Raw genomic sequence first — 16,483 nt, forward strand, 5'->3', positions numbered from 1 at the left:
TATAATTTAGAAAATTCAAAAAGGGGAAAACAAACAGCTACTAATTTAAATGCTTCTGTATAAAATTATTGTTAGGTTTTATTTTTGATGGAAACAACAAAGTGATATGGGTAATATAGAACTGGACAGAAATTAACGGAAGTACTTAATATACTTGGCAATAAAAATACCCTTTTTAATTATATTAATATATACGGTAATAAAATTCATTGCAATGCTTTTAATTACATGTTGTTTTTAAACAATTGACTTAATTTCATACTTAAAAGAAAAGAAGATAAAATAAAGCACCGAACATGACAAAACGGCTCAATACTGAATTGAAATATAAAAGTAAACAGACAAATCTCTTTGCTAAAAAATTTATTTTTGCATTTTTAAACTAAGCTACAACTATTTTAACTGTAATATGAAGATAGTACAATAAACACATAGAAGATAATTATGAAAAGTTTCTTCCATTTTACAAGTTTATCTAGAAGCAACAAATATTAACATCCAAAGCCAATATAAACAGAATTAAAAAAGAAAATGCAGCTTCATTTCAATGAGTATATATGAGAGAAAAATATATATAAATTATAGACTTCATATTTTATTTTCACTTTTTCTGTTTCAAAAGTCATAGTCAAATATTTACTAAATTCTAAAATTTTAGTTTTATTACAAAGCTGCCAACCCTGAAATTTGAAACACTGGGGGAGAGGGTTCTCAAGCCCCAACCCAAGAGTTTTTGAAGAGAATTTCATTCTGTGTGGTAATGATATTTCAAAAAACCTCCAAACTGACTTAAAATGAAATTTAAGTTTGCATAATTCAGGTTACTGAACTATCTAATATGAACTAAACTAATATGATTCTGATGTACAATAATGTTTAATTATATATTCTAAAATTCATATAGTTTGGCTCATTTCATTTTTTAAATTTCTTACACTTTTATACCGAGAACATCCTGAATAACAAAGGGAAGCTTTTACTACTAAAGCAATTTTAAATACGTCAAAAATAAAATTATTAGTACATATTGTCATGTGGATAAATTTCTTAATACAATACAAAATCAGAGATCCAGAATGGATGGGACTTCAGTTGTTCTAGATTTTAAAACGTCATTTTAAATCTATTAAGACGACATAAAAATATGGCAGTATCGGGGCTTCTGTTGTCGTTTACATCAGATAGAAAAATGCAAACATTCCCACAGGGTGGTGCAAAAAAGGAAGCACAAATTTTAGAATTTAGGAGAGGATTGGGGCAGCAGTAAAATTTAGGGATGACAAAAAATTTAGGGAGTTTTAAAAGTTTAAAAAATTTAGCAAAATATTGGGTAGCAAAATTAAGGACCTACAGCAATTACAATTGAGTATGGCCAGCAATATGTAAAATACATAACGCTGGCCATAATCAATGGTTGAAAGTGTGATCCTGGCCAATATTAATCAATGTATTGTGATTTGTCATGGAGTATGTATTGTTATTGGACTCCCCAGCCAGGAGTGTTAGAAAATTATATGCAGGAATTTCAATTAGTTAGGATAAAAGCCACATTTTTAACACACCTGCTTTTGTGTGTTGAGTATCATATTCTTTCCTTTTTTATGCTGGGAAAAACATACCTAAATAAAGCTAAAAATTAAAAACCTGGAAATGTGATAAAAGACCGCTAATCATCCTGTAAAACCGGTAGAGTTGGCTGCTATGTAACAAGACCAGAATTCCATAAATAGCAGACATCAGACTAAAGAAGAATACAATCTTTCAAAAGAAATATCTGAAATCAGCAGAATTAAGAAATCAAACATATAAATATTTTTAAAGTGATTAACTGAGCATTTAGGAACAAAATTATATTTCTGAATACTTTACCGAATAAAACATTGAAATTTACAATGGAGGAATATGGAATGTTTTCAACAGGTTTAGATGAATCCATGCTTATTTGAAATTTGTGTACTATAAGATGTATTCTGAATTTCCTACAATCAGCAATACAAAATACCCCTCCTAAAGAGGCAGTAATAACAATATGATGAACATACATATTTTTTGGGCCAACAATATAGTGCTCTAGCGTGACATTTGTTTTGAGTGACAAAACATCAGTCACATGTATTTCAGTGATTACAAATAAACAATATAAAAATTTACATCAATTATTAAATGCTTAGAATTATTTACTTTTCCAAAAGTACTAATGCATGCTACTGCACAAAAATATTGTTAAGTTTCAGAATATATGTTACACTAAAAGCATAAATTTTTAAGAAACACGTTAACATTCTTAATATCAAATACATAAGAGCACTTTAGTTTGTATATGAGGACAAATTTATGAATAAGGTGAATGTGAAATATTTTCTAGAAAGGAGATGAAAAATGGCATTTAATTTTGCATCTCAGTTTAAATGCAATATAACATAGGCCAATTACTCCTGAATATTTAAGTATACCTCATACAGAGGTTCATAAGCAAAAATTAAATTTACGTATATCTGATATAAAGGTACACATAAAAATTGAAATTTATTATTTTCAGTTAAAATGTATATTATACTTAATTTACAACTTCAAAAAACTTTTTATAAAAATTTACCACAGGTATTGATATGCAATTTACTATTCAAAATAGTCTGCATTTAAAAAACTAAATGCTATCGATGCATTTAAATATTCATTTGCCAAGCCTGCCTCTAACTAGAAAAAATATAGCAAAGTGACAGCTATTCATTCAAAAACTTTGTATTCTAAAGGAATGATAACCCCTCCAAAAAATTTTTTTTTCCATTATGCAATATAAAAGGTACAGAGTTTTTATTTCTCTCATGTTACATTAATATATTATCTCTATTCTTAATTGAAACTTTGTTACCACAGAAATTTTTTTTTACTTAAAATGACCTTCATTAGTTTCATTTTACTGCAGAGCAATTCTTTCATAATTTTACTTTTCATATAAGAAAACAGCAATTTAGAATATTTTCACAATATTTTTAGAAATATATTAAAAATCTGAAATTTACAGTATTTAGGGGATAGGAAATTAAAATATCGAATATAGATACGACTTAATATAATTAGAATCATTGATTTTTTGTACATTATTATTATATTATATGAAAATTGAATAATTTTACATAGTTTTTACAAGAAATGATATATAATTGCAATAAGCAGAATAAAATAGTCTTAAATATAAATATCCATTTAAAAATATTTTCTTTTTCGTTCACTATTATATACTTTCAGAGCAATCAATATATAGTATAAATATTTCATAATATTCACTCCAATAATTCATTAATATGAGTTAAATCCTTAAATTTATTTTTCCTGTATCAATTCCTGCTTAAAAAAATGAACTATCTAGGAAAACTAGGGAAAGGCACTTTTATTATTAGTACTTATAAAAGATACATGCAACTATAAAGCATGCATTACAGAAATATGGTAAATTCTAAAACTTCAAAAAAAAAAAAAAAAAAAAAAAAAAGCATGTCAGCCACAATCCATTCGTATTTATTCACAAATTCAAAAGTTCCATGCAAATAAATGTATTACATGTTATATAAATGCATATAAATTTGCTTTGTAATAAACATATACAAAAAGATCTTTTACACAGAATTATTAAATTCTCTCTTAGCTTTAAATCTATACTATTATAAAGAGGGATAATATTCTAAGATATGTATTTCAGTATATAAAGTGTTGGTTGCTGGATTGAAAGACAAAAAATGGGAAAATTCATAATGCATTTGAAGTCCAAGAAATTCATCATTTATATTCATGCATTTTGCAGTTTAACCATACATTTACATTATAGAAATGTTACTTAACAATGGAAGATAATCTCTTTAAAAAATGAATTAGTACAATTATTTTATACATGTTAATTCTCAAAAATAGACACAAATCCTTTCAAAGAACAAATACAATATATGCATATATATTATGCTGAAAAGTAAATATGAAGTACACAAAAGGTCCATATACATTTTTCAAGCTTTTAGAACAAAGCTGTTTACAAATAAGCATAGCATGATATGTTATTTAAACTGTGACTTAGAAAGCTAAAATCATTTTGAATAACAGATGCTGCAGAACTACATTTCCAAAAGGAAAGATCAATAAAGACAACTTCTTTACTTTCATTTTCTTCACACCAGACCTGCCAATATTCAACTCTATACTTATGAAGTTAAGATCAAGTCACACCTCGCTAGAACTATTCATTTAATGAAACAGTTTACTATCTGCATTATGTAGCGGAATAAAAATTAAAAATCATCATTTATTAGAATTTTAAAAAAATCCCAAAGAAAATGCATGACATTTTAATACTTACTGTAAAACACCAATAAACTAAACACCATCTAATACCCAAGTAGTTAAATAAGATGTGGAAATTTTTTTAAAATTAAATGCAAGTCATATAGCAACAGAAAAATACTGCTAATTAAAATTTATTAGCAAAAAATTTTTAAACAGTATTATTTTAAAATTTCCTACTGTGCATTAAATCAGACCCTGAGAACTAATTTCAATAATAAAGTTAAGTATTACACATTTTATTACATAAAGTGATTTTTTGACATATAGACTATGAAATGTTGAGAACAGTTCTATAAACTCTGAGAATTTATAATAATTTAAAAACAATTTGAGCAAAGAAAAAAAAAAGCAGTCCATTTACAGCTAATACACATTGTAGTTCTGTTAGAACAAAAATGATCAAATATACATATATTTATCTATATTCATATTTAGACACAATAAACACAAAAGTTTGTACAAAATATGAGGTTGGTGAACTTTAAATATTTAATTACACCTTATATTTAGCACATGCATTTGCAATCTTTCATGATAAATTCATAAATAAAAATCATTTAACAAATAAAATTAACAATTAAAATAGACATCAATGCCAAATGTTACAAAGGACAAGGAGCTGCTGTCCCATTTTTATATTATGCTTCAGTCAATATATCATCTGTAAAAAAAATTAAATATGAAGACAATAACAACCTCTATAAGAGCATATTAGAAATAATTTATATAAAGACAGAAATTATTATATCTTATTTTTAGTCACTTTTTTATTAGAGTAAAATATATAAAGACACTTCATTAAATATAACATTAAAGAATGAAAAATACATAAAATTAATTATTCAGCTTATTTAAAAAATACCTTTTCAAAACAATTTAAAACACAAGTAATGCAGCTAAAACATTTTTCACAGTATGATTTCTTCCAAAATTAATTTTCTTATTAAGATTTTATTCAGAACCTCAATTTTGCATAAGAAATCTACTGTTATGATCACTTTAATATCAAATATTAACCATGAATTGTAATAAAATAGTGAAAAACATTCTTAAATATACTAACACACAAAATTAAGGTTAGAAATACATGTAAGGAAATTTTCTACAAAGATGCCCAATGAGACATTTGAACATTTTGCTAAATGTTTTGTGGTATCCAAATGAAACCAAATATGACCAAAACATGACACCTCATATTTCTAGATTGATCCAACTAATAAGGCATGTGTTTACTTTGCAAAGTTTTACATGTATCACAATGGAAACTACACAGTAAATGAAGTTGCTGGTCACAACTTGGGACAGCTAATCCAATTCTTTTAACAGCAAGAATTTGAATGTCTGGAAGATTTTCGGAGGATGATATCATTCAATGGCTCTTTTTTGTGCATTCCTAGTATGCTTTATAGGAATTATGGTTTTGCTGGCCATACAATGTGATGAATACCATCTTCCTCCAGGAAATTGTTGAACAACTGAGTTCTGTTAATTGAACAACTGAGTTGGCTTTGCATTGTTGTTCATAAAAACGAAGTCCTCTCAGACAGCTCCCTCTAAAAGGCTCCATCATTTTTATAGCATTGTATGGTTTATACTGCTTGCACTGAATATGTGCAGTGGTGTGTGATCATTTAATTTGATGCCTCACCCACGCGAGGATTGCATTTCCTTCAGAGTTATCAGTGCCCCTTATGTTTAGACGGATGATAGTTGGCCCAGGGTCTCTCCAGATAAAGACTTATAAACCACTCTGTGATTCATACACAGAGTGGTTTATAAGTCTGAGACACAGAGTGGTTTATAAGGTTTATATGTTTGGAGAATTGGCTGCACAATCTATCTGTCAAATATTTTCACTTAAGATATATTTAATCACCAGTTAAGTCCTATTCAACAAGTATTGTTATCCATAATAAATAACTAAAGCCAAACTGTGCCTCTGAAAAGTAATAATGCTCAGAGACTCCATACCTCTGTCTGATCAGGAAACCCCTTTCAAATGTATGGAGTGCTGTGAGGCTGTCTAATATGATGCCTTTACAACATGCCCCTCTGGCACCATAATGGGTCACTGTGCCTGATGTTGGAGGAATAGAATAGATTGCCACTTTTCTCTAAATGAAGGTCTATCAAGACTCGGTAAAATATCTAAATCTGGACTCATCGCTGAAGAGAACTTGGACTCATTGAATTTAGGTCCAGGGTCAATATTCTCTGCACCATGAGAGATACACTCTTTTATATGAGGAAATCAACAGGATGCAAACTAGCTGGTCTTCTGGGTTAAAAAAAAAAAAAAAAAAAAAAAAAAAAAAAAAGAGCTTTGAAGCCATCATGAAGAGTTTGGAAATAATAGCCTTTAAAAACAGTGACAGATGGGAGCTCATGAAAGAGCTATGTAATCCTTTGGCCCTTAGTTGAAGGTGCCCAATACCAATCTTCATTGGACATTGAGGCATTAGGATCTTCACATGCCTTCTTCATATGGATCTGGTCTCCTGAAATTAATTCCTTAAATTGTAAAGGGCACTGAACTTACATTAAGCTCTTTTAGAATCTGAAATTGGGACTGCCCAGCTTTTAAATACACTAATGAATCTTACCTCATTTGGTCACCTAAATGCAGATTGTTACTCATTTTACTGCAATATTTATAAAATTTAACAAATTTTCAAGGCAAACACTACTTAATTCTAATATGTGCAAATGAACCTAAAGCAAAACAACAAACAACTGCTCATTACAACACTACCTACATGTGTGAATATAATTATACTATTACAAAATGTTCAGCTGCAGTAAGATAGCTTCCCCTCAAAGTGGATTTAGGGTTGCCAGAAAATGGCAAGGGAAGGCAGGCCCAAAATTGCCCATTTGGTGACAAAATTGGCAATGTGCCATAGACGGATGGAGAACTTTAGAGAACAAATTCTTACTGGTTAGGCCCAGAATGTTCTCGAAGGCAGCCCAATTGCTATATAAACCCTGCTGGTATGCGGAGTAGAGTAGTGTCTCGTAGTCTATCGAGTCGATCGCGAGGCCATCAAGTAGTGTCAGCACAAGTTGTAGCGTGGAGAGACTCGAGAGTACGTTGAGTTCCGAGAACAACCGAACAGAGTCGGGAGCTCTACTCCAGTGCTTTGCCGTGAAGCTGTCTTCACTGTTATAACCTAACAGCCTGAAAGCTGTGCTGCTGATTGTTTCAGTGTGTTTGTCGTAGTTTTTTGACGACTGTAAACATGTTTTTGGAGCTGTCCTAAATAATACTGGCTAATAAATTGTGTGTTCATTCCTCATCAAATGTTGTCGTTAATTAGTCCAAATCCACATACCTGTACAAAAACGCAACAATACACCCAACAACACTGTTATTGAATTCTTATTTGGCCACATAATTTCCAGCATTTTTTTGAAAATCTTGAAAATTTATATTTCTTTTCTTAGTTCTGAATAACAGCACAATATTTATTTATACAAGATATCTATTTATTTATGTTTCCCAAAAGAATGCCCAATGAATGCAGCAAAATGCAGAATTTTCAGGGCAGCTTGAGCATATTTTCCTGGAGTATTTTATTTTCATTACTGACAATATAACTTTTCCATTTGCCTCCCCCCCCAACTTTTAGTAATGGAATTAGCATAAAGGAATTTGATATTTTCAGTAGTAGGAGAAGTTTACACAAATCAAAGTATTAAATTCTTCTCCAGAATTTTACCAAAACATTAGGAAATAAAATTCAGAAATGCATTAATCCACCTCACTTTCAAATAATTCTTTTGGATTTAGAAAAATTCTATGTATAATATTAAATCCATTTTATTTTAAACCAAGCTTTTATCCTTTTATAGCAATCACACAGTTCTCTCTGAAAGAAAATTTAACTTGTAAATAATGTCATGCAAATGCCAAAAATCATTACTGCTGCCATCTAATGGTCCAGCTATCATGCATAAAATAAACTAATTCTTGCATAAAATATTTTGAATGTACCTATGCAGTTCTTGGATATTATTATTCAGAGTTATAAAAACATACGTATGTACATCTCTGGTGCATAAGTGATAAATGACTCTTAGATTTAAAGAAAAACTATCAGCCATTAACTGCTTAAAATATAACACTAAGTAATTCCAAATTGATTTATTTCAGAAAGTCTTCCACAAGGGCATTCTTCATTTGGACAAATAATTTTTAGAGTTCAGATCTGGACAAGAGGTTCTGAATGACAGTGATGCTAGTGTAATATTTATGACAATTCCTCTCACTATTGCATTTGTTCCACAGATGTCATCCTAAGCTTAGCTACCTCCACAATGATTGTGAACATCTGCTGCAAATTCTGGTAACAATATCGTTGGGCCACATCACTGCTTTAATCACCATGCACGGTAATTTAATGGTATGACCTGCTTACTTATCTGAAAGTGATATGATCTTTGTTCAATTCATTCAGTTGGTTGTACCACCAATGAATGGATATCTTTTTATGGTATTTATATTCATAATTCGAAATAGCATTTAAACACAAGTTAAATAGGAGCTTCTACAAATAACCCATTTGCTTAGGAGCTGGAATGAATGGCTCGATTAAATTTCCTTTCTTTTATTGCTTTCAGCAGGTTTGCTGTACATTTAAGAACTGATACCCAGCTCATAAAGCATGCTGGTCATCTGGCAAAGCTCCGATTCTGCTCATTTAAATGTGGTTTTAACATGTGAACAGAGAATATTTTATTTTAACATCTTTCTAACTGAACATGCCTTTTAATTCTTCAACAGTGGAAATAATAGATCATAAGCAATCCGAACTGACATAGCAACCAGTATTCTATTTCATATGTGTTTGGGATACAAGCTTCCTATGCATTTTAGAACCACTCTGTATGCTCATTGGCTAGCATGAACATTTCAAGACTGTCAAATGATTTTACTAAAAAGGTGCATTTTTTGACACAGTGTGATTGTTTGTGACCATGAGTATTTTTGACCCACAATAGTGTTTGTGAATGTGCGTATATGTGTACCTTTAAGATAAAATACTAACTTTATAATAAGTTTTTAAGTCTCTTTTTTTTAATTGGCTGTTTCCTGTTTCTATCTCAGAAATAGTAGTATGCTTAAAATAAATCTTTTTCAAGTGTGCCATTTCAAATAAAACCTTGTCATATGATTTTTTTTAAATGCTACTTATGCTTATAACTTACATAATCAAAAAAGTGAAATAGAAGTCATTTTTCGCAGAGTAACAATAAATTCTCAAAATAAAGTTTTAAATCAACCAAAAGAAATTACATAAAACTATAACTCTTTTTAATCTAGTGTCAATATCCTAATCTTTGAATTTTTTTACACTTGTTTCTACCAAACAAATATGCTGTCTGCCATCCCTCCTTTGAGCAATGCTTTAATATGCAAAACCTGTGCTTATATTATTGTATTTTATACTACAAATGAAAAACAAAATATAATAATGTCAAATGGCTGTGACTTCACATTAACTGAAAAATTTGTCAAGCTTCACCTATGACAAAGGCTCATTTTCATTATATGCACCCACATACCTGCATATGCACACACAAACACACATATAAACTAAATATTTTTTAATTCCACCCTGTACAGTAAATATTGTAGCCTGTTTTCTTTTTCACCTTTGTGTGCATCTATTAGAGAAACTCAAGAGAACAAAAAATTAAGTTTTGGATATTGGAATTCTTTTTTGTCAGCTCTATTCCTTTTTTAAAACTAATTTAGCTGAGCATATTTCTTTTTAAGCTATTAAGGGGTAATTAATTTGAAGGAGAAAAGTACTGCTAAGTTATTTATCATAGGCAATAATCAACGACATTACTAAATAACTGCAATACTTTCTCAATTCTCAAATGCACTTTAGCTCTATATAAACATCTCTAAATACAGGATGCCTCCCAGAAGCAAAATTTCATATTTTATCTCACTTTGTACTTGATCCATGACAATTTTTTTTCCTGCTTTAGAAAATACTGCATCATTGAAAATTTCAGAGGCTTAGGTGATGACATTAAGAGATAATCAGGCTAGACACTACCAAAACATATGACACTAAATGCGAAGTAATCTCTGATTTTGAATATCATCATCAACTTGAAAGAATGGGATTCTAAATTGATAAAACTAGTAACACTACTCAAATTCTGTAATAATAAAACATTTGTTATATATGTTTTAGCCTTTTGTTTAATATACTTAATTGCTTCAAAAAGATTACCTTGTTAGTGGTACTGAACACATATGTATGCATTTTAACAACAGATAGCACCTTAGAAATAGAAAAAAAAAAAAAAAAATGTGAAGTACAGAAAAAATTTACCTCTAGTATGTTGGATAGCTTGGACCAGTTGCAGATGGGGTATTTTGATCTGAACTAGGTGATGTAGTCCTTTCCCCTTGGGCAATCTCACCACCTCGCCATGCTTTAAACTTCAAATAGGTATCAAAGCCAAATATGAACATGTTCCCAAATCCAAAAAACTAAATAAAAAAAAAAAATCAGTCTAAATTAAGAACATAATGAAGAACAAAGTAACTTTTTTCAAGCATTACAGAAAAACAGCTTGCATATTCATATTTTGACATCCCATGAAACACATTATAATATAACTATCAACTATTTGAATTGCAAAACTAATACAATAATATAAATTTCAAACCAGTCCCAAATCCAGATGCCTAATATCCCGACCTCCAAATCACCAGCAGCAATTTTTTAAAAATATTTTTCTAAAAAAAAGTTTTTTTTTTTTTCAGAAATTTTTTGAAAAGGCAGAAAGAATTATGATTCCAATGGTCACCAGCAGCAATTTTTTTAAAAATATTTTTCTAAAAAAAAGTTTTCTTTTTTCAGAAATTTTTTGAAAAGGCAGAAAGAATTATATTCCAATGGTAGTATATGCTTCATGCATGCATGGTAGACACTTGTTTATAATAAAACATGAAGAGGGTACTTATTTTTAATTCCACTTCGGTATCACATAAAACATCTTCATGTTGAAGAAACACAATCATTTATTAGCATAAATCTGTATAATGAATAATTTGACTACATTGCCATCTTATTGCTCGGCATACATCTCAAACCAATATTCTATCAAAGTTTATCGCTGATTTTACTCCTACTGAATATCATATAAAATCTTATGCCAACCTGGCGAATAATTTTTTATTATTTTTTGCTTTCAGCACTCATGGATATCAACTTGCAGCAGCTTGAAAAATAACTCACATAGCAATATTTACAACAATTTATGTTTTATATATCAATAAATGACTATCAAACAGCATGGCAACCATTTATGTTGATATTATGTTTAGTGATGATTACAAGTTTAAGTCAACTGCATTGTGAAGTGTTAAGTTCATTGACGAAGAAATTTAACAGAAATTTCTAAAAATAGATTTTGTAAATGATATCCATATGCCATTTAGTGCTGTTCAAACTAAGAAGTGGTTTATTATTAATAAGCCTTACGGGTATTTTTTTTTTTTTTTTTTTTTTTTTTTTTGCTATGCACCATATTTTGCATATGGCAAGTGATGTTCTATAAGACATCACCTGACATGGGGTGTGCAACTGCTATCTATAAGCTATTATTTGCCAAAATTCATGGCATGCACAATGGAAAGTACCACTTTATGTACGTAGGGAAGTCATTTCATCAGGACTTGGGTAAGGCTTAAGCATATAAGGGAAACAGATGTAAATATAATAAATAACAATATAATTCAGGCTTAATTTCCTCAGAGTTCAATAGAAGAAAGATAAATTTTAGTGGAACAACGTTTCTTTAGTCATTAATAGTATACAGCAGATGCTCACTATGCTTTACGATAACCGCCAATTTGTAGGTTTTCAGATATCGCAAACAAAAAGCAAAATTTCTCAATTAATGGAATTTATGGAGAAGTGGTAATAAATAAAGAATGCAATAACATGTTTTCCAATGCAATAACAATGAATGACAGTTTCCATTGCAACAATGAATGGATGGCGAAATCTGTGGCAAGGTTCCAAATCCAAAAATTTCACTAGAGATAGTGAAGAAATAAACAGTGATTGATGAAAGGAAAAAAAAAAAAAAAAAACTGACAATTTACTGAGAACTCTCGACATGGTAATTACAGGACTTTGTAACTGAACAAGAAATTATGCCTATCTGTAAAATCAAAGAAAAAGTATTAACTTAAAAGAAATGTTTAATAAAGCAAACCAATATTCAGTAATTTTTTGTTACAAATTCTGATTCCCTCAAGAATGCTTAGATCATAAATGCTTCATTTTTCATAAACAATTTCAGATTTTTAATTTTACAGTTTCTACATGTCATCTTACTAGATTTAAATTGATGATCTAAAATCCAAAAAATTCCCAAATCTGGAATCGTCAAAGTCCTGACGAGTCTGGATTTTAAACTTTGTACTGCATACATGCAATAAATTCTATAAATAACTTGAGATGTTTTACTGCATATATGGAGTGCTGATTCATTGTATTAACCTGTCAAAAGCCAGCAACAACATAGATGCATAATGAAGAAGAAAAACTTGCAAACATGGCAAAACAAAACAAAACATGGCAAACAAAGCAAAACTTATTACTAAGAACTCTTGAGATACATATTCTCAACCACATATCATTTTGGGTGCAATAAGATCTCCACAATTTTGCATAGCGATTCACATCTTTAGACAGTGGACAAAATAGAGTGGTGAATTGCATATGCTAGCAGAATAAAAGGAAAGTGAGAAAGTAAGTGCACATTCATGAAAATACGAGATATATAATCAAAAGTTTTTGATTTTGAGGAAGAAATACTCGCAATGGTAAGTTTACATAAGATGGCATGAAACTGATTAAATTTTAAGATGTCATAATTTAGATTCACATATTATAAACAATTAGTAATTTTAGCTCAGGAAGAGGACAGAGCCAAATTAAAATGAAGAATTAAGATTACTGTTAAATTTAATAATTTGTTTTCATAATTTATCTCTTACATATCCCCCCTTCAAAGATAAAAAGGCTTGGTGACAAAAAATATTTTTAGAAAAAAGCAATAGAAAATGAAGATTATTTCTATACAATATATACAATACAGTCAAAAGTCTTTAATTCGGACGTCCATAATCTGGAATGATCTATAATCTGAACCTCAAAGCTACAAACTTTCTGCGCATGCATAAACGCATAATGCGTTTTCACATGCGTATATCTGTTTACGCATGCACATAATACGTTTATGCATGCGCGTTTAATGTATAACAGACTGTATAAGCTAAGCTAAAATTATCTAATTATCTATTTCAGTTAATATTGCAGATTGCGTTGTTCCTTAATCTTCGAATTGGATCCGGCTTATTTTTTGCAGACTGTTAGAGCAATTTTATAAAAGTAAGCTTGAACTTTTCGATTATGTCAAAAACAATTTCCGATTTTGGAGCTGCCAAAGGATCTAAAAAGCGAAAGCATGTTTCGATGTCCATCAAACAAAAAGTGGAATTGCTGCAAAAAATGGATAAAGGCATATCCTTTGTTTCATTAACCATTCTGAAATCTGTTTATCAATTTCACACTGCTCTGCCGGGGGGGGAGTACGTCGCAGCGCGCAATGAACTGGAAGTTGATCTGTCAGCACTATCCTTATCTTCAGGGCAGATGTTTTTATTTTATTCGGCTTACATCCTTACTAAATGTAGTATTTCATCTCGATGTACTCCGTCTTTGATATGATTTAAATCAAATTCGTCGTCATTATAAATATTACGAATACACATCAAATAGTTTTCTGGTTGCAATTTTCTAATTTTGACTATGTGTAATGTATGCTTTATGTATGCGCGCGTTGAAAGAAATATTTCATAAAGTACACAAATAAATATCAAGCTTTTTTTTTTTTTTTTTGTAAATTTTGATACTCTTTAGATCATAATTATTTCATAAATTACGGTTTCATATTTTTAATTTTATAATTTCTGCATGTCATCTTACCATATTTAAATTGATGATCTATAATCCGGAAAAACCGACAATCTGGAATACAGTCTGGATTAAAGACTTTTGACTGTGTATGTTTTTCAATGAGAAAGAAAATGTCCCTCCTCAAGGGCAAAGCCTTTCGGTTTTACTATGCCGCATCCAAACTCTCTCATATCTTAAAGCATACAAAATGACATATAAAAATATAATTTAAAAGCACTACAAAAAATTTACAATAAATCTACAACCAATTTTTAAAAGTATTTGTTTTCTTTAAATTGGATTTAAAGGTATTAAAATTCTCTCTCCAAGTATCATAAAACTGTCCTAATTTTGGAGTGTTCTACATGTTTTCAACAAATTGTAAATTTTACATTTCTTGAAAATATTGCTTGAATAACATTATCTTATAGTCCTGTTGAAAATCTTTGGCAAAAGTGTTATATTCAATATAAAACACATTTTCTTATTGTGAAACAATGTAAAATGGCATTTAGAAATTAATAAACAGAAATAATAAAATACAGTACAATAAGAAAATACTACTTGATAAAAAATATGGGGGGGGGCGGTCCTCACAAGCGAACCAGCATAACTACACTGCTCGACATTGAAAATGCAACACCAGGAGAGAGTGGTCAGAAAGTGATGAAATTTGGAAAAAAGACAGAGACAGCAAGCAGCAATAAGTGATCTTTATTTCAAAATGATAGTCAGAATACAGAGCGAGAATGGCATTGGCTCAGTAGGATGTAGGACCACCGCAGACAGCAATGCATGAAGAAACACCTCTAGGCATAGAGTCAATAAGAATGTGGATGGTGTCCTGAGAGATGGCTCTCCATTCCCTTTCAACCATTTGCCACAGTTCATCTTCTGAACGAGGCAGGGGCAGAGTATGCAAACAGCATCCAATCACATCCCACACATGTTTGATTGGTGACAGGTCAAGAAAGTACAGTGGCCAAGGAAGCATCTATATACCTTGCAGAGCATGTTGGCAGATGCGAGCACTGTGTGGTCAGGCGTTATCCTGCTGAAAAATTGCATTAGGCAGCCCCTGAAGGTAGGAGATTCCCACCGGCCGCAGTACATTATCCAAGTATCGTTGGGCCATCATAGTGCCCTGAATACAAACTAGAAGTGACCTGGAATCATAGGCAATAGCGCTCTAAACCATTATGCCACGTTGTTGGGGCGTTCCAGAGTTACTGCCTAATTAGATCTGTCTCCATGTCAATGCTACACACGTACGCAGCGACTGTCACTGCATAAACAGAAGCGCGACTCATCTGAGAACATGATGTTTCGCCATTCTGTCATCCACATCACTCCAGTCTGGCACCATTCTAAACGTTGGCATCTATGCTGTGGGGTCAATGGCAGTCTTCTTAACGGACAGCGCGAGTGCAGGCCACGTTCAACCAATCAACGGGAAATGGTTGTGGTCGAAACGGGAACATCCAGGGTATCTTGCACATGCTGCAGAATTGCGGTTAAAGTGACTTGCGGGACTGCCACAGCTTGTCAGCAGATGCATCGATCCACAAGTGCTGATGTCACTCTGGCTGCACCTGCACCCCTCCTTCTTCTCATATTTCGTTGTTCCAACAATGTTCGCCATAGCCGATGCACCGTGCTCGCATCCATTTGGGTATCAGCTGCGATTTGGCGTGCGGATCAACCCGCCCTTCTCAGTCCGATCACCATACTCCTCGTAAAATCGTCTATCTGCTGGAAATGCCTTTGTTGACAGTGGCCTGGCATTCTCTCATATTACACTTATCCTCCGGGACAAAAATCAACTTTCTTCAATAATTCGTCTGGCAGAAATAACGACCCGAATATTGCCCATTATGCACTTTCCTTCCCTTATATCTTACTTCACGTGCGTTGGAGAGCTGCGCATTTCACATCATTCGCATAACTCCTTGCTGTTTGTCTACTCTAAAATTTCCATAAATTTCTGACCACTCCTTCTTCTTGTTGCATTTTGAAAGTTGAGCAGTGTATTTGCTGATGGCTGTGGGATGCTTAAATACAATTATACATAAAAACCTTCATTTCTTACACAAGGTAAATGGCTTTTAGCATTGTAAAAATGTATCAAAATTATTAATTCTGAAGTATAG

At 31.2% G+C, this 16,483-nt stretch overlaps 1 protein-coding gene across 1 annotated transcript in view; it reads right to left on the bottom strand.

Annotated features, from left to right (window-relative positions):
- Positions 1-348: 348 nt before the first annotated feature.
- LOC118190746 (MARVEL domain-containing protein 1-like) overlaps positions 349-16,483 on the bottom strand; it is a 35,745-nt gene continuing 19,610 nt past the window's right edge. The window contains exons 5-6 of the mRNA XM_035361520.2: positions 10,689-10,849; positions 349-4,996 (exon numbers count right to left, since the gene is read on the bottom strand). Of these exons, the coding sequence (XP_035217411.1) occupies positions 10,691-10,849 (159 nt within the window). The 3' untranslated portion in view covers positions 349-4,996; positions 10,689-10,690. The remainder of the gene's footprint in view (positions 4,997-10,688; positions 10,850-16,483) is intronic.

Source organism: Stegodyphus dumicola, chromosome 3 (assembly GCF_044657685.1).
Source record: "Stegodyphus dumicola isolate Sdum_Otavi_A_Nest chromosome 3, ASM4465768v1".
NCBI classification, from domain to species: Eukaryota; Metazoa; Arthropoda; class Arachnida; order Araneae; family Eresidae; genus Stegodyphus; species Stegodyphus dumicola.